This window comes from Podarcis cretensis, assembly GCF_951804945.1.
Source record: "Podarcis cretensis genome assembly, chromosome: 2".
NCBI lineage: Eukaryota > Metazoa > Chordata > Lepidosauria > Squamata > Lacertidae > Podarcis > Podarcis cretensis.
The window spans coordinates 60,953,801-60,977,080 of record NC_137171.1 but is presented as its reverse complement, the minus strand read 5'-3'; the positions used below and the strand labels follow the sequence as shown (position 1 = coordinate 60,977,080).

Genomic DNA, 23,280 nt, shown 5'->3' with positions numbered 1-23,280 from the left:
GGTAGGCTTTTTACATTAAAAAGGATGAAGTGTTGCAGGAAAATGAACTTCTCTTACAAGTTCCTGTATTTTATTATAGGATGAAACATAACATAAATTCTCCCAGTCTGCAATCCTAGGTATACTTATTTGAAAGCAAATGCCAGAGAAATCAGTTATATGCTATTGAGTTATATCAATAGGGCAACAGTTCTGTCAATAGGATTTCAAGTCATCATCCTTTCCCTGTATCCTGAATACTAGCTTGACATGCAGACATTTAGGATGTAAAATCCCCCCCCCATCCTTTATCTTCTTTAATTTTGCATGTCAGGCTGCTATTCAGGACATAGGAAGCAGCATAGTAAAAATACAGCAACCATGTCTATGAATGAAAGAACAGAATTACCTTAATTGAAAAGAAAAGGACCCTGATCATTCTTCACATCGTTTTCAACAATAGTGGTCAGACAAGAGACAGACATACATTGCAGTGGTGGAAGTGGTCAGAACACATATTCATTGCATTTAAGGATTGAGGATATGTATTCAAACATTTCTACCACAAAGGTAAAGGACCCCTGACAGCTAGGTCCAGTCGCGAAGGATTCGGGTTGTGGCGCTCATCTCGCTTTAATGGCCAAGAGAGCCGACGTTTGTCCATAGACAGTTCTCCAGGTCATGCGGCCAGCATGACTAAGCCGCTTCTGACAAAACTAGAGCAGTGCACGGAAACACCATTTATCTTCCCGCCGGAGTGGTACCTTTTTATCTGCTTGCACCTTGATGCGCTTTCAAACTGCTAGGTGGGCAGGGAATTTCTACCATATGCAAGCATTATTCAGGGGTTTTAATCCATCATGTGATGAGGGAGAGTGAGGACAAGCATAGAATAACAGAATTGTAGAGTTGGATGGGACCACAAGGGGCATCTAGTCCAACCCCCCTGCAATGTAGGAATCCTTTGCCCAAGGTGGTGCTCAAAGTGACAAAGCTATCCCAGCTATAGATCCTTGTGCTGGGCTTCCACTGATGGGACTCAGAGCGTTGGGGGGAAATCCATAGCAGATTTGGGAAAGGGAGTGTGTTGGGGGGTGGAGAGCAAGTTCCATTGCACTCACAGAAGTTGTCCTACATGCACAGTTATTGAGTTTGATACAATCCAGCACCTGTCAGAATGACATATTACCTAGTGCATCAGTGGACAGATGATGGGTTGTATTCAACATAGTAGTTGAATGTGCATAGTGAGCAGTATGGTTTCTGCTGTGCAATGGGATTCCCGTCCCCACCTCCCCCATGCACTCCCTAAATCTGTTCTAGGTTCCCTCCACCTTCCAGAGCAGATTTGAGAACAGAGTGCGGGGGCACAGTAAGGGAAAAGAAAGGGAAATGGCTTCACATAAGGAATTCTTAGAAGGAGATTATCTGTTGAATTCAGACAATAAGAGTCAGTTGCTTAAGATACTAATGATTGGTATTATGTTAAGGTAGTCAAGGGGCCTTTGTCAGAAGTACTGATTCAGGCAGACCAGGAGAACCATGAGGAAAATGCAGGTGGTACAGCCCACACAGGATATTGCATCATCTTCCAATCCAAGCGGTATCTCCTTTTCCAGATTTTCCTTCCCACATTTCCAGTTTTCTAGCACTGCAACATTGGAAGCTCCTGTAAAGGTCTTTAATAAATATGGGGGTGTTAATTAATATTATTAATCCAATTTGTTTTATTCATTTGAATGATACATTAATATTCAGGTAGGCTTTTGATTTCACTTTGAGAACAGGACTTTGCTGACAAGAGCCAGAAGGCCACACTTCCATATAAGAGTAACTTGGCAGTACAGTAATTCATGACAAAGACATGTAAATGATTCAAAGGTTGCCCATTTCAGATATTCGAAGGCATGTTGTTCAGCTTAAATGATCCCTTTGACACATCGGTGTTCAGAGTTGAAAGGGCGATGTTCTCAAACAACCCTTGAGATTCATAGCATTTGAAATTGTGAAGCAGACTAGCCAAATCTTTCTGAAAATTCTTGTTGAGGAATCCATAGAATATTGGATTGACACACGTCGAAATCATGGCTACCAAGTGACACAAAGTAAAGACCACATTATGGTGGCAGTTGATCAGGACCTCGTGGTTCCAGTCAAACACAACGTTAAATATGTACAGTGGTAACCAACATGCCCCAAAGGTTGCAATAATTGAAATCAACATAATATTAATCCTTTTACTCTCATTTAGTCTGACCTCATTCTCCCTTATCTTATCCACTTTACCTTGCCTCTTCTGAAGGCACACAAATATCTTCATGTAACAGACGAAAATAAACCCTAGTGGTAAGAAGTACTGGAAAACTAACATTGTTGTGGTAAAGCTACGCCTCTCCTCAACGGATGGCCATACCTCGACGCAGACAACTTTGTTCATATAAATATCACTGTGGGAAGAAAGGTTTCTAAAGGGGTCATCGGTGACTTGGTGGAATAAAAAAAAAGGAGTCGACAGTATTATAGAAAAGGCCCAAATGAAGATAATTCCCCAAAATGCATGTGAAATTCTAGGCTTCCAACCTCGCGGGTTTACTATTAACTGATACCTCTCGACAGCAATTAACACAAGTGAGAATGTAGAGGCAGTGACAGACATACTTTGTACAAAATTAGATATTTTACACATGGCTTCTCCAAACACCCAGTAATCCATCAAAGTGTACGCAACAGTGAAAGGGATGCACATGACACAAACGAAGATGTCAGATAGGGAGAGGTTGGCGATCAAAATGTTGGTGACATTCTGGCTTTCTTTCTGTTTCCTGATGATAATAATTAGGCAAAGGTTGCCAAGGAGCCCCACCAGCATGACTACAGCGTAAGCTGTGATGAGCAAGAAGATTGCAGGAATAGACGGCAAGCAGGATTCAAAGTGTGAAAGCTGCAACTTACTGCTGTTTGCAGCAGACGGATCCATGCCAGGCTCTTGAATGTTTTTGTTTTATCCTTCATGAAACACCCCTGAAATCACAAACATAATTTAGATTGAAAGTCCCCACCACCACACACACACACTTTTCCAACATCCTTTGCTTCATTTAATTGCTTTTTTGGAGCGTCTCAGCAGCAGGAATACTTCAAGAAAAACAAACCCTTTGAGAACCATTTCCTGGTGATATATGACCTTGGATGAATTTTGAACATACATGTGTTGGGAGTGGACATGCACTCAATTACACACTGTTGAGATTAACCTTTTGGGGGATAATTTCTTGTTCTTCTCCCAAACTGCAAACTTGGATTTTGAAAAATGACACTGCTGTCTTTAAACTCATAGACTTAAAGACTGAACCTACATCCTATCAGTTGCCCTAGATAAAGTGGTGTTTAGTTCCAGTTCATACACTGAGCTCCTTGTGAGCTGATACACCGGATTTACTTTACTGTTGTTGACAGCTTTGCGCAGGCAACAGGTGTGTGTGTGTGTGTGTGTGTGTGTGTGTGTGTGTATGGGAGTGTTCCTGACATTGAAGGGATAATCATCCCTGCATATGTGCTGGAACGGCTGAATCAGATCTCAACAGTCCAATTCTAAGCATGTTTACTAGAAGTAAGTGCGTTAAGAATCAATGTGACCTACTTTCTAGTGTGTATGTTTAGGATTGCAACTCAGTGCCATACTGCTGCCTCCCTGTTGTCTCAGTGCCTAACAGCAATATCTGTATTCTACACACGCACACACACACACCAATCAGAATAAAGTACACAAATGAAGATCTTTGATGCTTATTTGTTTAACCCATATAATTGTTTTTCTATTCAGATCATTTAGAGTGCAAAATTCTAACTCTTGTTCTTTAAATGCAAAATAAAAATAAAAATCCAGTTTCTTACAGTGCATGCCACCCTGACATTTTGCAAAGGGGTTTCATATTCATATGCTGTCTTGCACTTCCAAGTGCTAAATCCTAAAAAGGTCCTGTAGATGAATGATGTGATGCTTAATGTGGCTAGTGAGTTCATTGGCATTATTTACCTACTAACTGCCCTTTGTCAATTAAGATCTCAGGGTGGTTTACGACATGCACATTTCAACCATAAGATTCAATAAAAGCATTAAAACCATAATTCAATATCAAGCCATATTGATACAACAATACTTTATCAATTACAGCTGGCCTTACCAGATCAGGGATGAGAGGTGCCAGGGAGAGAGTGTTTCTCCAGGTAATTAGTATGGACACATAAAGACACCTATCAAATTATCACTTTTAAAGTTAAGTTTCAGAAGTGAGAATGGATGGACAAAGGGGTCAGCATCTAAGTACAGCGGATGTTGGAGGCCTGCAAGTGCAATATGTAGGCAGATAACACCTGGCTAGCACAGGAAAATTTCTGGGAAAAGTGTGGTCTAGAGATTTCTCTTCTCCCTCCAGAAGCCCCACGTATATTCAGGCAAAAACTCAGCTCAGTGTGTTGGCTCATTGTTTTGGATTTAGGCTTCAGCACGTTTCTTGACAATGTGAGGTTGTGCTACCAAACCTAAGGAGGAACGCAGCCCAATAAATTCTCATTTGCCCATCTTTCACTGTTAAAGCAAAACTTTTCAGAGTCTCCAGAGCCTTGATACACCGACATTCCCTCTGAATTGCCAAAATATAACTCACTGTGGTCCATTAATGAAGTCACACTGAAATGTAAGCCAGGATCAATGAGTCTTTGCCTCTGTCAATGAGTATCCTGCTGTTACAAGGTAAAGCCAAGATGAGGAAGCTGCAAGCTGTATAAATTTAAGAGGAAACACAAATTAAACAGACAGTCATTCTTATCTGTAATGTTTTTTTTTATGGTCACATAAGCTTTCATGGAGTAAATTCCATTTAGTCAGATGTGGGCCTTTGAATTGCCTCCGTACTTTTTAATGGCTGTACTGCTTCTAGGATTTTTCTTCACAGCACTTTTCTCTTAAAAGTGTGGGTGAGCACAATTAGGCAGAGCTGGAGAGCAATAATCTTTGACTTTAGGGTTGGAATATACGACACAAAAGAACTCTTAAAAGGTGGATGAGACTGTTAACACATAAACCGTGGATAGTTAGGGGGTAAAAGGGAAGGGATGAAACCAGGATCTCCTCCACTGCGTGAATGCAGAGGTGCAGCTGCTGTACTGTAAACCAAGTTATCACCTGCCAGGTGTTAAACCAAAGACTTTCTGCAGGTGGGTGCTTTGTTTTTAGCTGAGGCTGTGTACACAGTCCTGTTTACTCTGCATCCAGTGTGCTAGCTTGGAATCCGCTACTAGCTTGGGAAGTGGCATAGACACAATATTAGCTACAATCCCTATATATCATGTTTCTTATGAAATACTGTTTTTTGATGTGTTTTCATTCAAACCAGCTTAAATCTGAATTAAGAAGGGGGGGAAAGGCCAGTCTGTGTTTTAAGCTGGTATTTTGTACCTGAGTTTCAGTGTTACCAAGCACATTCAAATTTATGACATGCAAGAAAATTCACATATTAAACAGACAGTGGCTTTTGTTGGGGAGAGGTATCTACAAAGCCCAGCAAACATAACAAAATGGAAATAGAAATACTTTCTCAATAATAAAATTGTGATATCTGGTTTTCCTTTATTACTTTTATTCATTATGCCAGAAGTCATGTAATTAAGATTTCTTTACAATGCTGCTTCCATCATATCAGTTGTTACTTTAATTTTTTAAAAATATTTTTACATGCTCTATTTCTAGCTTCTGCCTTTATTTTATTTTTTTACCTTGCATATATATCATTTTATTACTTTTTGGTATATAATAGGAACTCTGAAAAATAAAAATGTATGTGTTAGTGAGAGACAGTGTGTGTGTGTTATGGAGAGAGGTGGCGTATAACACCTTATATGTTCCCAACCCACATTGTAGGAGTGTGGCCAGGAGCTACAATACTGAAACTATTTATTTACTTCAAAGTAATGCTAGAATGGAACTTTACCAAGATTCCTCAGGAATAAGCAATTCCCCAAGTATGCAGTCCCAGAACCACAGAACTCAGTAGAAGAAGGAACTGAGAGTGAAAAACCAAAAGCAGTAGAATTTTCTGATGACATGTGTACCGAAAACTAAGGTGTAAAACTGTATCAGGGATGTGCAAAGGGTCGTCAACTGGTGGGTCAGGACCTACTAGTGGGTTGCAGCCTGATCCAATAATGGTTGCAACAGAATCACTACCACTTTTACAATATATTAAAAAATTAAGAAACAGATCCCCAGATGCATGTTTGGGTTAGAAGTGGCTCCTGGGACTGAAAAGGTTGAAGATACCTGATCCAAACAATGTAGGGAGGAGAGAAGCACTTTTTCAATCTCTAATCAAAGGTGAGGAACATTGTCTCTCTTCACACAATGCATTATGCAATCAGTATTATTATTTCCATTTTAGTTTTATGAAAACTGATGATAGAAACCAACATTCTATGTTCATACCAAGGATGATTACATACTGCGGTGTCTACTGTCAAGTATTCTGTATGTGGAATACACAGAGTATTCCTCATAAATATAGCATTAATGAATGATTCCTTTCCATAAAGATTCACATGGACAATGTTTTTTATTTTGATACAAGAGAAAAAGTTATTTGCCACCCAGCTTTAATTCAAGCAGCTGTTAAAATAGAGTTATTACATCACATGAACATAAAATTCGGGCAATCAATTCATTTTCATTCTCATGGACAATTGCTTTCTAAAGTTGAACTCATAATTATTTAGGATCAGATATCACCTCCCCAAAATGACCAATGTAAGATTTCAAATGAAGTAATATGTAATCTTAAATTCTAGACATCGGAGTGGGGAGGGAAGATACTTCAAACTACACATCTGTATAAGACTGGGATCAATTACAAGGATCCAAAATGGTGCTGAACATAAAGCCCCACTTGTGTATCGGGACTTTTTCACCTCGCCTTCCCAGCAGTAGCCACTCACACACAGGAGGATTGGATCCTGGCCAGGGTCCACAAGGCAAGTAAAAGAAAAAATAACAGTCTTATGAATGCCCCAACTTCTTACCTTTTGGAAAATCCACACAACACTTCCTCTCCCTTGCTTTGACCAGTCTTCTTTCCCTTTTCATATTAAATATTGACAAAATCAGTCGACATACATTTTGCTTGGAAAGAAATCAGAGGTATTTTGACCCTTTTAACTGCAACCAAATGAAAGCCCATTTGGTTCACGGTCTTCTGAAGCAAACTGATGCTCTGAGCTTTTCCTTCCGAGAACTGAAATCACCACAGTCAAGAGCCACTGCTCTGAGAGAGAAACTAAGAAGTAAGGCAAGCTCTGGAGAGAAACCAATAAGGAGGCAGCGAGTAGGAGAGGCCAGTAGTCATGGGGACCACTTTTTCTATTAATGTTTTTTTCAGGCATTATCTTGCAACCTGATTTGCAGTTATCTATTCCACAGAACGTTTGCTTACTTAAAAAAAAATCCATGCTGGATTTCACATGTGTAAATATTTACATTTGGCTTATTGGTCCATTGTAAAATGTGGCAGTGTTAAAATATGAGGAATATACAATATACTGTGTTGATGAGAGATTGGGCTTTTATTCTTCTGAGACATTGGCGGTGCACAATTAAAACCATGGTTGTTCTTCCACTGTAAGCTTTTTATTGTTATGTGTAAGCTGTTCAAATTAACTGGGATTTTTGCCACTGTTTTTTGAGCAGTGTGGTATATATGCAGTGACTGTTTTGCTGTCTAGAATCACAGACACTAATATTCAAGAGACAAGCTAGTAAAACTTAGGACATATACAGTATAGCAAGATTGCTTCACAAACAATTCTCGGTAATTCTACAACAACCCTGTAATGTCAGTAAACATCACTATTTGGGTATTGAAGGTACGGGGGAGGGGCAAGAGTAGATTGAGTTCATGGACAGGCTGAGATTGCACAGCTCAGTTATTGCATTAGTTGTGATATTAGATCTCATTGATGTTATTAAAATTGTACAGTTTGAAATGGGAAGCTAGGCATATTTCTTACGCATATGTATTATGTATATTACATATAGAAGGGACTGACACCAAAATAGGATTCGTCATTTATTTTATGTTTACCACACCTAATGGCCCTATGAGCAGAGGGTGCTGCTATACAATGTTAAATATTTTAATGTATACTTCTCATCATGGACATAATGAAAGGAAGCATAGTTGTGTCCTTTCCCCCTGTAGATATGTGTGAGGTACAGTGGTACCTCGGGTTAAGAACTTAATTCGTTCTGGAGGTCCGTTCTTAACCTGAAACTGTTCTTAACCTGAGGTACTACTTTAGCTAATGGGGCCTCCCACTGTCGCCACGAGATTTCTGTTATCATCCTGAAGCAAAGTTCTTAACCCGAGGTACTATTTCTGGGTTAGCGGAGTCTGTAACCTGAAGTGTCTGTAACCTGAAGCGTCTGTAACCCGAGGTACCACTGTACTTATCACTTCCTCTCCAACCTTAGGGTACAGATGGTACTGAAAAGCTAGGAAGGGTTAGGGAAAGGATACATGAGTGGACTTCTACATTGCATAGTCTACAGAGATGGGATTAAATGTTTTGCCCCTGCCTCTTATATTCAGCAGCATCTCATTCTTTATTTAAGAATGAATATGGCATTGGGGGAAGTAGCCTTCAGCTTTGGAACTTACCTGCAACCCAAAACTGCATCTGGGGAATAATTTATATATATAAAGATCACCAGTTTTTGTGGGTGGTAGTGCTGTTGTTGGGCTGCATCCTTGATCAGGTCACTGTGAAAACAGGATGTTGTGCTAGATGGGTCGTTGGGTTGGTCCAGAAGGGCTCTTTCTTACATTCTTATTGTCCTGTGAATATTTGCTGATCAGTGATGGTTGTCACCTATATTCAGTTTTCCAAAGGAGTAACTTGGCTACCAGTCAATATAGTTAGACCAGGACCTTATGGTTGTTTAAATAAGTAATTAATCTTGATATGCAATTCTTAGCATTTATGGGACTACTAACAAAAATAGCACTAAAATGCCTCCCCCCCATATTAAGTCTGTTTGCAAAAAAGGTTAATGAATAGCAGAATTATGTTTGGGTTATTTGAATATCCTTGGCATTTTTAATTGGTGAGTAAAAGCGACATCCAACGAGCCTTTAGCACTGGGTAAACACAGATAAATTGCTGAATGGGGCCATAGCCACGCTTCATTAGGGAGCTAACTTTATAATCACTATAATCTGATAAGAAAGAATTAAGAGCATATTGCAGATAAAGTCTTGCTAAATAGAATCCATGCCAAGTGGAACCCAAAGACAGTATAGCAAAGGTGAATTTGTCTTTCATAAAGCAGGAAACATCAGCAGTATGGTCCTGATTTTCCATTTCCTCTTCATGTAACAACTGATAATGGAATGCCCAGATTAAAGGCAGTAACAATATAAAACTTAATCAGACTTGAACCATGCAATATGGTTTCTCTTCAGCACCAAACTTCTTAGTTGGCTAAAGTTTAGCTAAAGTGTGTGGGTATTCATCCTTTACTCTGATCCTCCCATTCAATAACTTTGTTCTAGAGGACAGAAAAACACACCATTATCTCCAATAACATTCAGGGGCCAGCTAGAGATTTATTCTGTCAACAGAAATCTATTCTTGACTCTTTTTATCTAATGTTCAGTTTATTCATACCATCCACCATTAAAACAATTGATGGTTATCTAGCACTTAGACTCTGGCCTGGATAAGATCAGGCCTCATTTAGTGTCATTTCCCAGACACCCTCCTCTCAGCATAGACAGTTGCTAAATGAGAGGTTCCTTAGGGTTACCTCTGCCTACTATTTCCCAGAAAAACAGAAAAGTCAATAATCCTCAGTCTTTGTGTGCTATGTACTTTGCCTGGGGTTCTTTTACTGTTCCATCTCAGGCAGCAAAATGTCTTGAATCGGCCTGTGTCATTGGTAGAGATGTTTATGAATTACACTGCAGGTGCATCCGCTAGATCTTAGTCTCCTGTAGCTCTGAGAGGAACAGAAGGTGCACAGAGCTCAGTATCTGCTACTGCTTCCTCTGGGCTCTCATATCCTAGGAAGTGGCAGTGGAGGTGGTAGTGTGGGGAAAGAAGCAAAGCGTAGACAATCGAGGTAGGCAGGACCCCCTTAGTCACTGTTTGCAATGTAGGATTGGGCATTCCTTTCACTTTCCATCTTGTGACATGATCTGTGGGAGAGGCCCTGCCCATAGTTCTGTCAACATTAGTAGCCAGGCCCAGAACAATATACTTTACTGTCTGACAAAATGTCACCTTCTTACTCATCATTTCATGTACAGAAACTGACTGGATGGGCAGTTGAATATTACTTTAGCACTAACAACAGGACCATACCCTCAAATCCACCTGAGGGCAGCAGACTAGTTTAGGAGATGCCTGACAGGCTCTGATCTTCAACAATGGAGAATGGCTGGGGGAGGGGGCTGTAGGAGTTCCTGCTGCCCCCCTGCATCTGCAACCAGAAGCAACTGCCTCACTTGACCAAATGGTAGGGCCGACAGTGTTCTTGCCTCATGGCGCAACAATGCAGATCTGACTGTCTCCTACATTATATTATTTTTACACCTCAGATTTTTCAAGTCGTCATGGCGGGGTATTGGGAAAAGTTTTCAATTAGCAATAATCGCGCCTCGGATTAACCTCATTGGCTACGATACTGCCACTGCGCAAAGCTATTTTTACACCTCAGATTAAGATGAATTTATTTTCCGTTTTGAGATAATTGCCTGAAGAGCAGCAGCAGCAGCAGCAGCAACAGCAGCAACAACAATTTGTGCCTTCTCTTCAAAGGAATTTAAAGACTATCCAAACAACTCAATTACAGTTCATTGACTAAATGCTTATGAAGGTTGAAGGCAGACTATATGGGCCAACATGCTCATTGTCATGCCTAGCCCTGACCTAGTACCAGACACTGAGTCCTCAGACGATGAACAAGATACATCACAGGTCAAGGACCCTGAAGAGCAGGCAACCCCCTCCCATAACCCAGTGTTGAAGATCCCCTTGAGGAGTCCTCTGGGTTGAAACCTGATGAAGAACTCCTGGAGTTGTCAGGATGGAAGTTGGCCGGCACCAAATGTTTTGGATCCGAACCCAGAGTTGTCAGTCTAATTGTGAGTGAGGGTGAGGTGGGGCTTGCTCATGAGTAAGCAACCTCTGATGTGCCTTCAGTGTGCTTAGGGTGTGGTTTAGGTCAGAGTATGTAAGACCTCATTGTTGAGTCTTGAAAGCATCATACGATATTTGGTTCTTAGTTGCTTTTCTTTTGGTGTACCTTGTCTGAACTCCCTGTGATATTGATCTTGGAGTGTTGCCTATATCTGTCTCTGGCTCATGTATGGACTTAGATTGATACTCTGTGCTTAACCTGGGTTTGTTTGGACTGTGCTGCATCTGAAACCCTGCCTGTTTTGGTGAGTACTTTGGATAAGGCTTATCTCCTATAGCTGTGACCCTAGTCCCTTGGGGTATCCTGCAGCATCACACACACACACACACACACAGGCTGGTTTGAGATTCCATTCAATCTCTATGTGGGGTTTATTGTTTTTGGTAAAATAAATGCACATTTATCAGTTATTTTGTGTATCTAACTTTACAGTACTCAGGAATATGAAGATACTGCATTTTTGAAGTATTTATAATGTACTGTTTTGTACCTGCATTTTTCTTGTACTTCCTTGTGCCTGCCCCAGGACATTTTGGGAAAACGAGGCAGGAAATCCTATTGATACAGAAACTTTGCCATCCTGAATTGACAAGCGGAATCTGAGGTCAAAATAAAAATAAAAATAATAAAAAATTGTCCAGTGGCACTTTATAGACCAAGTAAGTTTGTTCTGGTATAAGCTTTCATGTGCATGCACACTTCTTCAGATACACTGAAGCAGAAGTCACCAGACCCTTATATATAGTGGGAGGGTGGGGTGGGGTATTTCTCAGAAGGGTAGTAGGAGATGGGTGATTGGCTCAATGGATATGGTAAACCTGTTGACTGTTAACGACTGCAATTAGTCCTACAGGTAAAAGGAAGGGATAGTATGCAGATGACCAAAACTAGCTTTAGCATGTGTAATGAGACAAGAGTCCAATATCTCTATTCAGACCAGGTCTCTCCATAGTTTTCAGTTTGGTAATAAGTTGTAATTCAGCAATAGTCACCTATAGTCTCCAAGCGACTTACCCATGCAGTTTATCCATTTCTATTGAGAAATATTGTCACACAAATGCCTCATTGGAGACTGTGCAAAAACACTGGTATTGCTGGGAATATAGTACCAGATTGTATGGTGGATTCCAGTTGTGATGCAGAGTTGTGTTGCAATCATTTATGTGTGTGACATAAAATACTGTTAGAAATTCTTTCTGACATACCCCCGGCACAAGCGGGAATTAAAAAAAGTGAAGTGTTCCAGTTCTACTACTAAAAGCTGGTTACATCTTTGATCCATCTTCATGAACGCATACTGATCATACGAATATTTTATACTGCTCTGCCACCATGTGGCTGCAAAATGGTATTGTGATTTTTTTTTAATGTCTGACAGGCTCTTTTTTAAAAAAAAGAAAAGAAAAAGAAAAGATGGTAGTATGTATAATTGCAAACCTACGTACATTTATTTTTAAAGGTTTCTTTCCCCCACCCCCAAACCCCCAGCAATTAAAGTTGTATGTGTGTGTTTGTGTATAAAATCAGCCCACAACTTAACATCAATGGTTCAAACTTACAAACTCTAAACCTCAGTCAGGAAGATATTTTCATGAGATCTATGGCTAACCAGTAAATCAGTGAGAGATAAACATCAAAATACCATATATACTTCTGAACATTTTCTTATAACAAACTTATGAAAAATGTTTTTCAAATATTTGTGCATTTACAGGATGTGGTGTTTCCATAAAGGTAAAGGTAAAGGTACCCCTGCCTGTACGGGCCAGTTGTGACCGACTCTGGGGTTGCGCGCCCATCTCGCTTAAGAGGCCAGGGGCCAGCGGTGTCCGAGGACACTTCCGGGTCACGTGGCCAGCGTGACGAAGCTGCTCTGGCGAGCCTGCACCAGCGCAGCACACGGAAACGCCGTTTACCTTCCCGCTATAAAGCGGTACCTATTTATCTACTTGCACTTAAGGGTGCTTTCAAACTGCTAGGTGGGCAGGAGCTGGGACCGAACGACAGGAGCTCACCCCGCCGCGGGGATTCGAACCGCTGACCATACGATCGGCAAGTCCTAGGCGCTGAGGTTTTACCCACAGCGCCACCCGTGTTTCCATAAGGTGTGCCAAACTGTAGAAGACTCACCAAAGACTCCTAAGTAAGTTTAGGAGTTAAAGAATAAGAGTGGTCCTCTTGTGGATCAGGAATTAGTTAGGATGCAAGAAGAATAGGAATAAATGGATAGTTCTCTGAATGGAGAGTAAAAAGTGGAGTCCCTCAAGGATCGGTATTGAGAACTGTACTTTTTAACTTGTTCATAAACGATCTAGGGGTAGAGTGAGCAGCAGTGAGGTGGCCAAGTTTGCTGATGATGCTAAATTGTTCAGTCATTAGCATTATATTGTCACGGGCTATTTTTATCATTTTGGACAGAGCTGAAACATTACTCCTCTCATACAGTGGGATGTGTTTAGTGATCCACTGGGCACCCAAATGAGGACAGGTTCTCCTTGCATTCCTGTAGAGTGGGGGAATCCAGGGCATGGGGAGGGGAGTTTTTAAAAAATACACTCCAGATCCACCCCAAAGCAGCTGAAGGCTGCAAATGAACACTGTCATCATGCTACCATGGAATGTTGACTGCAGAGAGCTTTGCACAAGCTTCGCTGTTGCAACAGCTGTAACTGGGAGTTAAGCTGCCAGGAACCAAATAAGACTGCTGCTGGCTTCCTTTCAGCCCTAGAGTCTAAACTCTAGGGATGGAATTGGTTGGGAGGATGTAAGCGATCAATCGATCAATCAATCAATCCATGACATCCCAGGATCCTTTTAAACAGCAAGGTGTAATACAGTGTAAAGGGCTGCTTTAGGTTTACGTAAATTTTACTGACACCCAGGCAGGCTTTTTGTCATCCTCAGTGCTCTGAAATCCCCAGAGCAGTCACATAGGTTTTAATCCTACTGCTGTGTTTGTGCACTTGCAGTTATCTGGCAGATTGGACACATCTAACTTTAGGCATTAAGGGACGTGGGTGGCGCTGTGGGTAAAAGCCTCAGCGCCTAGGGCTTGCCGATCGAAAGGTCGGCGGTTCGAATCCCCGCGGCGGGGTGCGCTCCCGCTGCTCGGTCCCAGCGCCTGCCAACCTAGCAGTTCGAAAGCACCCCCGGGTGCAAGTAGATAAATAGGGACCGCTTACCAGCGGGAAGGTAAACGGCGTTTCCGTGTGCGGCTCTGGCTCGCCAGAGCAGCAATGTCACGCTGGCCACGTGACCCGGAAGTGTCTCCGGACAGCGCTGGCCCCTGGCCTCTTAAGTGAGATGGGCGCACAACCCCAGAGTCTGTCAAGACTGGCCCGTACGGGCAGGGGTACCTTTACCTTTACCTAACTTTAGGCATTACAGTATATTAAGACGCTCCAGGACAAAGGCAGCCTTCCTAGGGAGAGGTTGGAGGCAGTGATGATCATCAATTTGAATGGCTTTAATAGGCGATTAGAAGACTATCCATGGTGACTAGCTACGGTGCCTATGCTCTTGTCTCCATGACGGGAGGCAGTAATGCTTGTTGCTGGAAATAGGGGCAAGTGCTCTTGTGCTCGAATCCTGCTTGCTGCAGGTTTCCCACGGGCAACTGGTTCAGCCACTGTTGAGAACAGTTTGCTGGACCGGGTGGGCCTGACGTAGCAGGCTCTTCTTTATTAACTTAAGTTTCAGCGAAAACCTGTTTGCACCGCACACGCGGTGTGTGTACGTGTGAGGACACGCATAGACATACGCCAGCAGCTAGCAGAAGCGCCGTCAGAAACGAACAGATTTCCACGTGGAAACCTGTACCCGGCACGACCTTTGTGCCTCCCTCTGTGGATGCGTGTGGTGGAGAAAGCTATTATTCGGAACCCGGTGCATTCGCTTCAACGGCACCGTTATAACCTCGCCTCTTCGATGCCGAGAACGAGGCGTCGTTAGTTGCACTCGCTCGGCTTTTCAAACCAGTTCTGCGCTCTCTACCCGCCCCCAACCGGCAGAGGCCCCAGATGGAAAGCGCGCGATAGCAAGCGGGAATGCCCATTGGCTGTTGGCTTTGAACGCCGCCGTATTAGCACGCGGCTTCTCTCTCTTCCCTGCTTCCCCTTCGGCACGAGGCCGTCTTAAGATCGGAACGCGATAGGTGCTTTGGGACGTCACTCACGGGCCTTTTCAGCAGCTTACTTTTAAAAAGCTCCCCCTTCCCCGGCAAAACCTTGTGGGGGTAAAAAAACAACAACCTCAAAACAAAGAACCCCTCCCGATTGGCTCTCAGAGCTGTCATTCAACAAAGTGACGCAAAAGTCGGCGACAGTTCTTCTTTGCCTCATTTGGCACAAGGGGAAACGGAGGGGTGGGGGCGTGCCTCGCGCTTCCAAGGTGGGCGTGGCCACCCGCCGTTTCCTTTGTGTGTGGGCCTCAGTCGCCGGCTGCGAGCGCGCCTAAGGAGGAGTGGAAGCCGCCATTTTGTGCGTTTTCCTTTTCCCCACCCCCTTTTTTCCCCGTTCTCTACCGGTGGAAGCCTAGGCCTTCGGGTGGCCCTCCGAACGGACCTCGTAGCGCACCCGCCGGTGTACTGGTAGGCTGCAGCTGCCCCCTACCGGCGGCAGCGGCGAGGAGGAGGCGGCGTGTGGCGGGCCGCGGCTCCGGCATGGAGAACTCCCAGCTATGTAAGCTGTTCATTGGCGGGCTGAACGTGCAGACGACGGAGGCCGGGCTGCGGGAGCACTTCGCGGCCTACGGGACCCTGACTGACTGCGTGGTGGTGCTGAACCCGCAGACCAAGCGCTCCCGATGCTTCGGCTTCGTCACGTACTCGGCGGTCGAGGAGGCCGACGCCGCCATGGCAGCTTCTCCGCACGCGGTGGACGGCAACGCCGTGGAGCTGAAGCGGGCCGTCTCCCGCGAGGACTCGGCCCGGCCGGGGGCGCACGCGAAGGTGAAGAAGCTCTTCGTCGGAGGCCTCAAGGGGGACCTGGGCGAGAACGACCTGGTGGAGCACTTCAGCCAGTTCGGCCCCGTGGAGAAAGCCGAGATCATCTCCAACAAGCAGAGCGGCAAGAAGCGCGGCTTCGGCTTCGTCTACTTCCAGAACCACGACGCCGCCGACAAGGCCGCTGTGGTCAAGTTCCACCCCATCCAGGGCCACCGCGTGGAGGTCAAGAAGGCCGTGCCTAAGGAAGACATCCAGGGCGGCGGCGGCGGCGGCGGCGGGGGCTCCTCCAGGTCGAGCTGGGGCGGACGGGGGCGAGGAAGGGGAGGCGGAGGCAACCGGGACCACAACGGGCTCTCCAAAGGAGGCGGCGGCGGCGGCTATAACAGTTATGGTGGCTACGGCGGAGGAGGAGGCGGCGGGGGCTACGGATCCTACGGAGGCGGCTCATACGGTGGAGGTGCCGGCGGCGGCGATTACGGCAACGGGTACGGCGGCTTCGGCAGCTACAGCCAGCATCAGTCTTCCTACGGCCCCATGAAGAGCGGCGGCGCGGGGGGCGGAGGGGGCGGCGGCTGGGGCCCCCGCAGTAACAGTGGACCATACAGAGGCGGTTATGGCGGGGGAGGTTACGGCGGCTCCTTCTAAGCGGGAGATGCCCATTACTGTTCTGGGGGTGTCGGTTTTGTCTGCATGGAGTATGCCCTCTGTTGTACCGGGCCAGGTTCTTAATAGTTCCCCTACTCTTCGCCCTAAGGGGGCACCTCCGTACGAAAAGGCTTCCGTGATGCGGAGCTGCTCTCGAATTATTCTTGTTGGAGTCGCTCTGCTGCCTGTTTCACTTCTTTCCGAAGATGGACTGGGCCTCACACACAACGATTTTGTGTTAGTCATTGATGGACTCTATTTTTTTATTGCTTGGACATTGGTCGTTTTTATACTAGGAATAAGATACCGTTTTAATTTTGGTTTATTTGGGGTTGGGCGGGAAAGGGGAATTAACTTTGTAAGGACTTGGATACCTACACATTTTTTTCTACAAAATCTGCTCTGCTCCCGTGGCTGTAAAGGGGGAGGGGGGAGAGAAATGGTTTTTACATTTTTATTTTTTAAATAAATCATTGTGTTCATTGACCTTTACATGTCTTTTTTCCTAGGGTTCATTCCATACAGTTCAAGCAAAGGCTTTTTTAGTCAAACAAGTTATTTCTGCTCAGATTTCTACATGTGTTTCTAGTAAAGGTCTCAACTTTTTTGCTGCCCCACTAGATTGGATTTAATACTTAAGAGATATGCACCAATTTTTGAAATGCCCACGGGTGGATGTAGGCAGTTAAAATACTTTATTGTACATCCACTGTTTTGTAATTGGGCAGTTGCCTTGCTGACACAGTTAGTCTGTTTTTTTGTACAGGTTGTTCTCCATCAACATATGTCGTTCTGACACATTTAGAGCATGTGCTTTTTCATATAAGTGTTCAAATTTTCAGATTGCTCAGTTTCACATTGTGTTATTTATTGGCTTGCCTGTAAACGACCCATTATAGGGGAGGATGCTTTCTCTTCTGTTAAAAGTACTTTGTTTGCATAGTGAAGTCATTTCAACTGAATTCTGTCTTGTTCTTATTAAAGGAGCCAAGAATCTTGTAGAGCACCACCTGCTGGCAGAATAGTTGACCATTGCTGTAAGCTTTACTACAACAGACTAAAACTGCTCTCAAATCTATAGACACTTAGTCCTTTAAATTGCAAAGGTCAAATCTGCATGCCAACAAAAATCCTGGACATTGGCTGAAAAGAAATACATCTGACATACCCATAAGTAAATTTATTGATTAAATAATTAAATTTCCCAGTCTTCAAATTTTGTGCTAGGTGATTGATAAATGAGCCAGTAACCTAGGTGCCAGTTGTAAATCAAAATCTCTGTAGTCTGCTTGATGTATTTGTAGCCCTTTCACACAGTAGAATTGAAGTTTGTTGTTCTATTAGCAATGTTCTAGAGAGAAACTGCCTTCCTCAATAGAAATATAGACTAGTTATGGATTATTGCAAATAAAGAATTGAATTCTTCACATGCTTCAGTGAGTATGTATGAAATGGCTAAAATGTTCCTGTTTTAAAAATATTCAGACTTCAACCAAAGTCTTATGGCCTTCTCTAAACTACTTTGCTTTTAAACTGCTGGCTCAAACTTTTACATAGGACTTAGCTCCTGAAAAAAGCTAGATGGTATTTGGTCAAAAAAGCTTTCAGTCAGGCTTTTATTAAAGATTTACTGCAAGGTTGAGTTAGTAATTTCGACTAGGTTTTTATAGTGGTTGAAGTAGATTTGCATTGGTTATTGCCTTGGAGAAAGTTCATGGCTACTTATTCAGTTGAAGACATCTGAAAGAACATGTTCCATTAGTTAATGTAGCTTGCTCTAGAAGTACAAACAGTTACATCAAGTGACTGTACAACAATAAACTGGCTTGACTTGATAACTCTTGGTTTAGATGCATAAAAGCACACAGGTCAATTGCTGGTCAGTTACCATGTGTTAAGTTACCATCAATTCTTCAACATTATTTTATAGCATGTTAATGCTTTTCCTTCACAGAAAACACTAAGAATGCATAATACCCACATTAGGTGGTTTGTGGCTTTGTAGCTCATGCACCTGTAGCAGAATAATATTTTTTATCAATTACTACATGTTCTGTATGCAGGTCTTTCACAGCAGTGTGTTTTTCTTTATTTATTATGGGGAAAAAACTTAGTCCTCTGAAAGGCAGTTAGAAACAGTTATGCTATCTTGGAAAAATGGGCTAAGACACCTTAAAGCAAAACGGGCTCCACTTTTAAAAATATTAGGTATTCTCAATGCTTTGTTCTTCCTTACAAGGAAGATAAGAAAGGTCATGCAGATAGGGCTGCATGACAAAATGCCTAGAACAGCTTTTCTGTATAGCTTCTGACTGTAATTGTGGTGGTCTGATCTCTGCTTTTTAAAGGCTTAAAAGAAAAGTTGGCATCCAAAACTTAGTAAGTTATGGACTTAATATAGGGAAAATGCTGAAGATGCCAAGAATGAAAGGTGAGAACAATCCAATGAGGAACTGGGAATGCCTTTTACAAACACACAACATGCAGTAGGTGGCATTTTGGATCCCCTTTGCCAGTCATATTTTCAGTAGTTGGGTAGTAATGCTCGAGTATGCATGTCTAGAGGAATTAAAACTGTACCTGATGCAATAATACAGCATCTGATAATCGGGAATATTGTGATCAGACTCTTACAGGAGTGAATACCAAACTAGTGGTGGTAACATCTCTGGTAGTGACTATATATGGTGCTAGTCCCTTCATGCTGCTATGTGTAATACTTTGGTAGTCAAGTCTTTAGCACTAAAGCTTTATTGTTTATAAGCTGCAGCATGATTATGTCTATTCCTCCTAAAAGGAAAATGCTGGTGGTATACCACTGTTTGTTACCAGTTATAAAAATGGGTGTATGCTGCCCGTAAAGTTTTCTTTAGCTGCCATTGCATACTTTCAAGTGATCTGCTGTAAGAGAGTGTGCCATATGTTGTAAACAGTAAAAGCTGAAGGCTGAAAGTGCATGATGCAAAAAAGAGGCCAGTTTCAATTTCAATTGGTTGACTACCAGCGCTTCTAAGTCCTGAAACTAAAGCATTCCTGTATATGGAGAAATGTACAAATGATCCAATACTTTACAGTTCAGTACTGTTCTGTTAAGACCAGTGTATCTTGTGTCATCTCAAACCGCCCCCCCGCCCCCCCCCCCCCCGTTCAACTGAGTTGCCCTAAGACAGGCAGTTTTCTTGGCAGAGTTTAAGAACAGAAGCTGTGTGCCAAGCTCCAATACATGTAATGTAGGTCTAGGTCTAATTAAAATCAAGTGCAGTATGTTAACAATCTTGGACAATTTCTAACTGCTGTCTAAATTCTATAGGGTTTTTTACATCATGGTTTCTTCTAATTATACACATGCCAGATACAGTGGATACATTGGATGAAAGAAGCAACTATAGTACTCTGATCCCACCCCCATTGCAGTAACTGATACCAAATAAGAGTACAGTATTGGAGACCCAAGGGGGACGCAGGTGGCGCTGTGGGTTAAAGCCTCAGCGCCTAGGACTTGCCGATCGAAAGGTTGGTTCGAATCCCTGCGGCGGGGTGCGCTCCCGCTGCTCGGTCCCAGCGCCTGCCAACCTAGCAGTTCGAAAGCACCTCCGGGTGCAAGTAGATAAATAGGGACCGCTTACCAGCGGGAAGGTAAACGGCGTTTCCGTGTGCGGCTCTGGCTCTGGCCAGAGCAGCGATGTCACGCTGGCCACGTGACCCGGAAGTGTCTCCGGACAGCGCTGGCCCCTGGCCTCTTAAGTGAGATGGGCGCACAACCCCAGAGTCTGTCAAGACTGGCCCGTACGGGCAGGGGTACCTTTACCTTTACCTATTGGAGACCCAAGATTCTGGTATGGTTCCTGACAGGATTAATAATGGTAGTACCGGTAGTTTACCGTAACCTGTGTTTTATATGTGGGATCACAAAATTGGAAACCTGCTTGTTTTAATGTTCACTGAGATGTCACATTTAAAGATAAGAGTTGGGGGTTTGCTGAAATGAGGGCTGGAGGCTTAGTTGCTCATGAGTTTGAACAGTCGGTCTAATGAGTGATTAACTTGGTGAAGTGGAAATAAATTTCAACCCTGTGCTTTTATTTTTAGCCTCATAATTCACTGCATACTATCTGGTCAATTAGAATCATCATTGTGTCTAGAGATGCCTGCTTTCTCTCCCCCTTCATATATCAGCTGTATATGAAAGGAAATGAACACAGGCAAAATTAAGCTTGATGTGAATATGTTGGCTTGAAACAACTTGTGCGCTTAAATTCTACAATTTAGTTTCTACAACATTTAAACTTTTGATATTTGGTGGTCTTTGTGCCATTGTCTTGTCTTCGCCGCTCTGGCTGCTTCACATGTTGGCAGACTGTTTCTCCATAGATCCTCTGTGTTTTCTTTGGATTAGATCTAGCCCTGGAGTCTCAATTTTGTCTCTTACATGTTTACATGAATGGAAGTGGGACCTTGAACCCTCCCCCCAGCTTTCTTGGGATAGATATGCTGAAAAGCTCTCAGTCAACAATGCAGATTGTGACACATTTCATGCAAGATGCTTTAATCCCATACATCTTGTCATGCTACCCTGAAGGAAAGGTATGGTTTTAGTTCAGAAATTGAAATTTTAGTAAGCAGGTGTATTAGAAATAATTTATACACCATACATCTAAATGAGCTGTGAGATTAAACTTTGAAGTCAACATACTATTTATCACATATGGTTAAAGTGCCTCTTCTGAGTATTCACATTTTATATATAACATGGTGTTCACATGTAGTGTGTGCTTATAAAAGCAAATGAGAGGAATGCTTAATAACTAAGCTTGTTCTCAGTGTTTGTATAAATAACTAACTGAGGGTTTTTATAACCTAAACTTGATTTACACATGCATGTTCATTACATAGTGATTTTCATTGGTGAAGGAGCCATGAGATCAAATATCAGAAGTTAAGCTGAGAGATACTAAGTTACTTAAGGTCATCAATGGTGGACTTGAATTGACGGTTTCTACAACCAGCTAACCTTTTTAATGCTCTGTCTCATAGATCTTACCAAATTTAACATTGTTCCTAACTGCTGAAAATGCTAAAGAATTACTTGGGATTTATTATAATTGGTCTGTGCTCAGTTGTGTGGTGCTTATTCATACAAGTACCTTAACTGCCTGGAAAAGCATCTGGTTTACTATCAGTTTTAATAATTTCTGAGGGCATAGATCTTCAGGGAAAGGTGAGTTCTAGTCCGAGTACATTTAAAAGAAGCAAACATATGTGACCAAGAGACCTCTCATGAAAGTCAGCTTTACATAAGCTTATCCAAAAATTACCTGTGAAAGCACAACTATACCTGCACTTCTGTGCAGCATAAAACAATCATTAACCAATGAGCAACCAGGGGAACAACTGATCTGATCTTGGCGCTACTCAGTCCAAATAATCCTATAGAATAATATTTGATCTTTAACCTCTTCTGTAATTTGGGCTATGCAAGAATGCTGGAAAATTAGGACTTTCAACACTTACAAAGTATTCATAAAGCAGTTGCACATAAAAAATAGGTCAATAGATTACAACATACAAGAGTTTATAGATCTGTTAATATTTTGTTCAGCTCCTAAATGGCTGTTACATAGAGTGAATATTTGCTGCACTAGGATGTAGTGATTGATTTTCAAAATACAAATATGTCACAAAGAAATGTTGACCCATAGACCTCAGTCATAAATAGATACCTGTGAGGTCAAATTCTGATCCAAAGCAGCCTCTAGCTGCCTATGACAAACTGCTGCTGCTGCTTCAGAAGAATGACAATTTTATAATGTCTGAAAAAAGAATGTGTAGAAAAACACGAAGTCTATATTGACCAACTTGGGAGAGTGCATGAATGAATTAAAACCTATAGAACTGTAGAGTTGGAAGGGACCCAAAGGGTTATCTATTCCATGTTGTAAATTCTTTTTCAAACTTAGTATCTCTTTTTAAAATAGCCAGGTTTAATCGCGTGTCTTTACTCAGAAATAAGTGTCTGTTCAGTGCAGTCCAAAATGTGTGTACTTCTGTAGCCTAGGGCTATTTTATTCTAGAATCAGTAGAAACAATAGTTGTAAAATAGTCCACACATAATCTAGATCTGATGCATATTTTTTTGCCTCTGAGAAGCACTTCTTGAGACAATTGTTTCATTTTTCAACTAAAAAGTCATTGTGGACTGATCCTATTCAATATCGCTTTGAAAACACATGTAGGCAGTCCTGACAATGGGGGTGTATCCACTACTGCCCAATGACACAGATGGGTGTATACCAAGATCACAATCACCACTTCCTCCTCCATTACTAAGGGAGTGTGCAAGGAGGAAAAGGTGTGGATAACCTACCTACCGTATTTTTCGCTGTATAAGACGCACCAGACCACAAGACGCACCTAGTTTTTGGAGGAGGAAAACAAGAAAAAAATAATTCTGAATCTCAGAAGC

At 42.6% G+C, this 23,280-nt stretch overlaps 3 protein-coding genes across 14 annotated transcripts in view; 2 read left to right on the top strand and 1 right to left on the bottom strand.

Moving 5' to 3' along the window:
- Positions 1 to 1,686: 1,686 nt before the first annotated feature.
- Positions 1,687 to 15,430, bottom strand: LOC307211195 (neuropeptide Y receptor type 6-like). 10 transcript variants are annotated; one of them, XM_079967626.1, is made up of 7 exons: positions 14,596 to 15,430; positions 13,358 to 14,218; positions 11,718 to 11,826; positions 8,685 to 9,574; positions 7,051 to 7,106; positions 4,647 to 4,759; positions 1,687 to 3,000 (listed from the first exon to the last, which is right to left on the bottom strand). In XM_079967626.1, exon 7 carries the CDS (start codon positions 2,954 to 2,956, stop codon positions 1,871 to 1,873), a length of 1,086 nt encoding a protein of 361 aa, XP_079823752.1. In that variant the 5' UTR covers positions 2,957 to 3,000; positions 4,647 to 4,759; positions 7,051 to 7,106; positions 8,685 to 9,574; positions 11,718 to 11,826; positions 13,358 to 14,218; positions 14,596 to 15,430; the 3' UTR covers positions 1,687 to 1,870. The 10 variants fall into 10 exon arrangements, with proteins under 10 accessions (XP_079823752.1, XP_079823755.1, XP_079823754.1 ...); XM_079967629.1 differs by having other exon boundaries at positions 8,685 to 8,786; XM_079967628.1 differs by lacking the exon at positions 8,685 to 9,574.
- Positions 15,431 to 15,644: 214 nt separating this feature from the next.
- Positions 15,645 to 18,242, top strand: HNRNPA0 (heterogeneous nuclear ribonucleoprotein A0). Of its 2 annotated transcripts, XM_079967639.1 has the most exons (2): positions 15,645 to 16,431; positions 16,582 to 18,242. In XM_079967639.1, exons 1-2 carry the CDS (start codon positions 15,888 to 15,890, stop codon positions 16,815 to 16,817), a joined length of 780 nt encoding a protein of 259 aa, XP_079823765.1. In that variant the 5' UTR covers positions 15,645 to 15,887; the 3' UTR covers positions 16,818 to 18,242. The 2 variants fall into 2 exon arrangements, with proteins under 2 accessions (XP_079823765.1, XP_079823764.1); XM_079967638.1 differs by having other exon boundaries at positions 15,646 to 18,242.
- A 3,125-nt stretch (positions 18,243 to 21,367) lies between these two features.
- Positions 21,368 to 23,280, top strand: part of KLHL3 (kelch like family member 3) — a 51,039-nt gene continuing 49,126 nt past the window's right edge. The window contains exon 1 of one of the 2 annotated variants that reach the window (XM_079967596.1): positions 21,368 to 21,401. The gene's annotated coding sequence lies outside the window, so the exon portion shown is untranslated. The remainder of the gene's footprint in view (positions 21,402 to 23,280) is intronic. The other variant, XM_079967597.1, reaches the window with a different exon arrangement.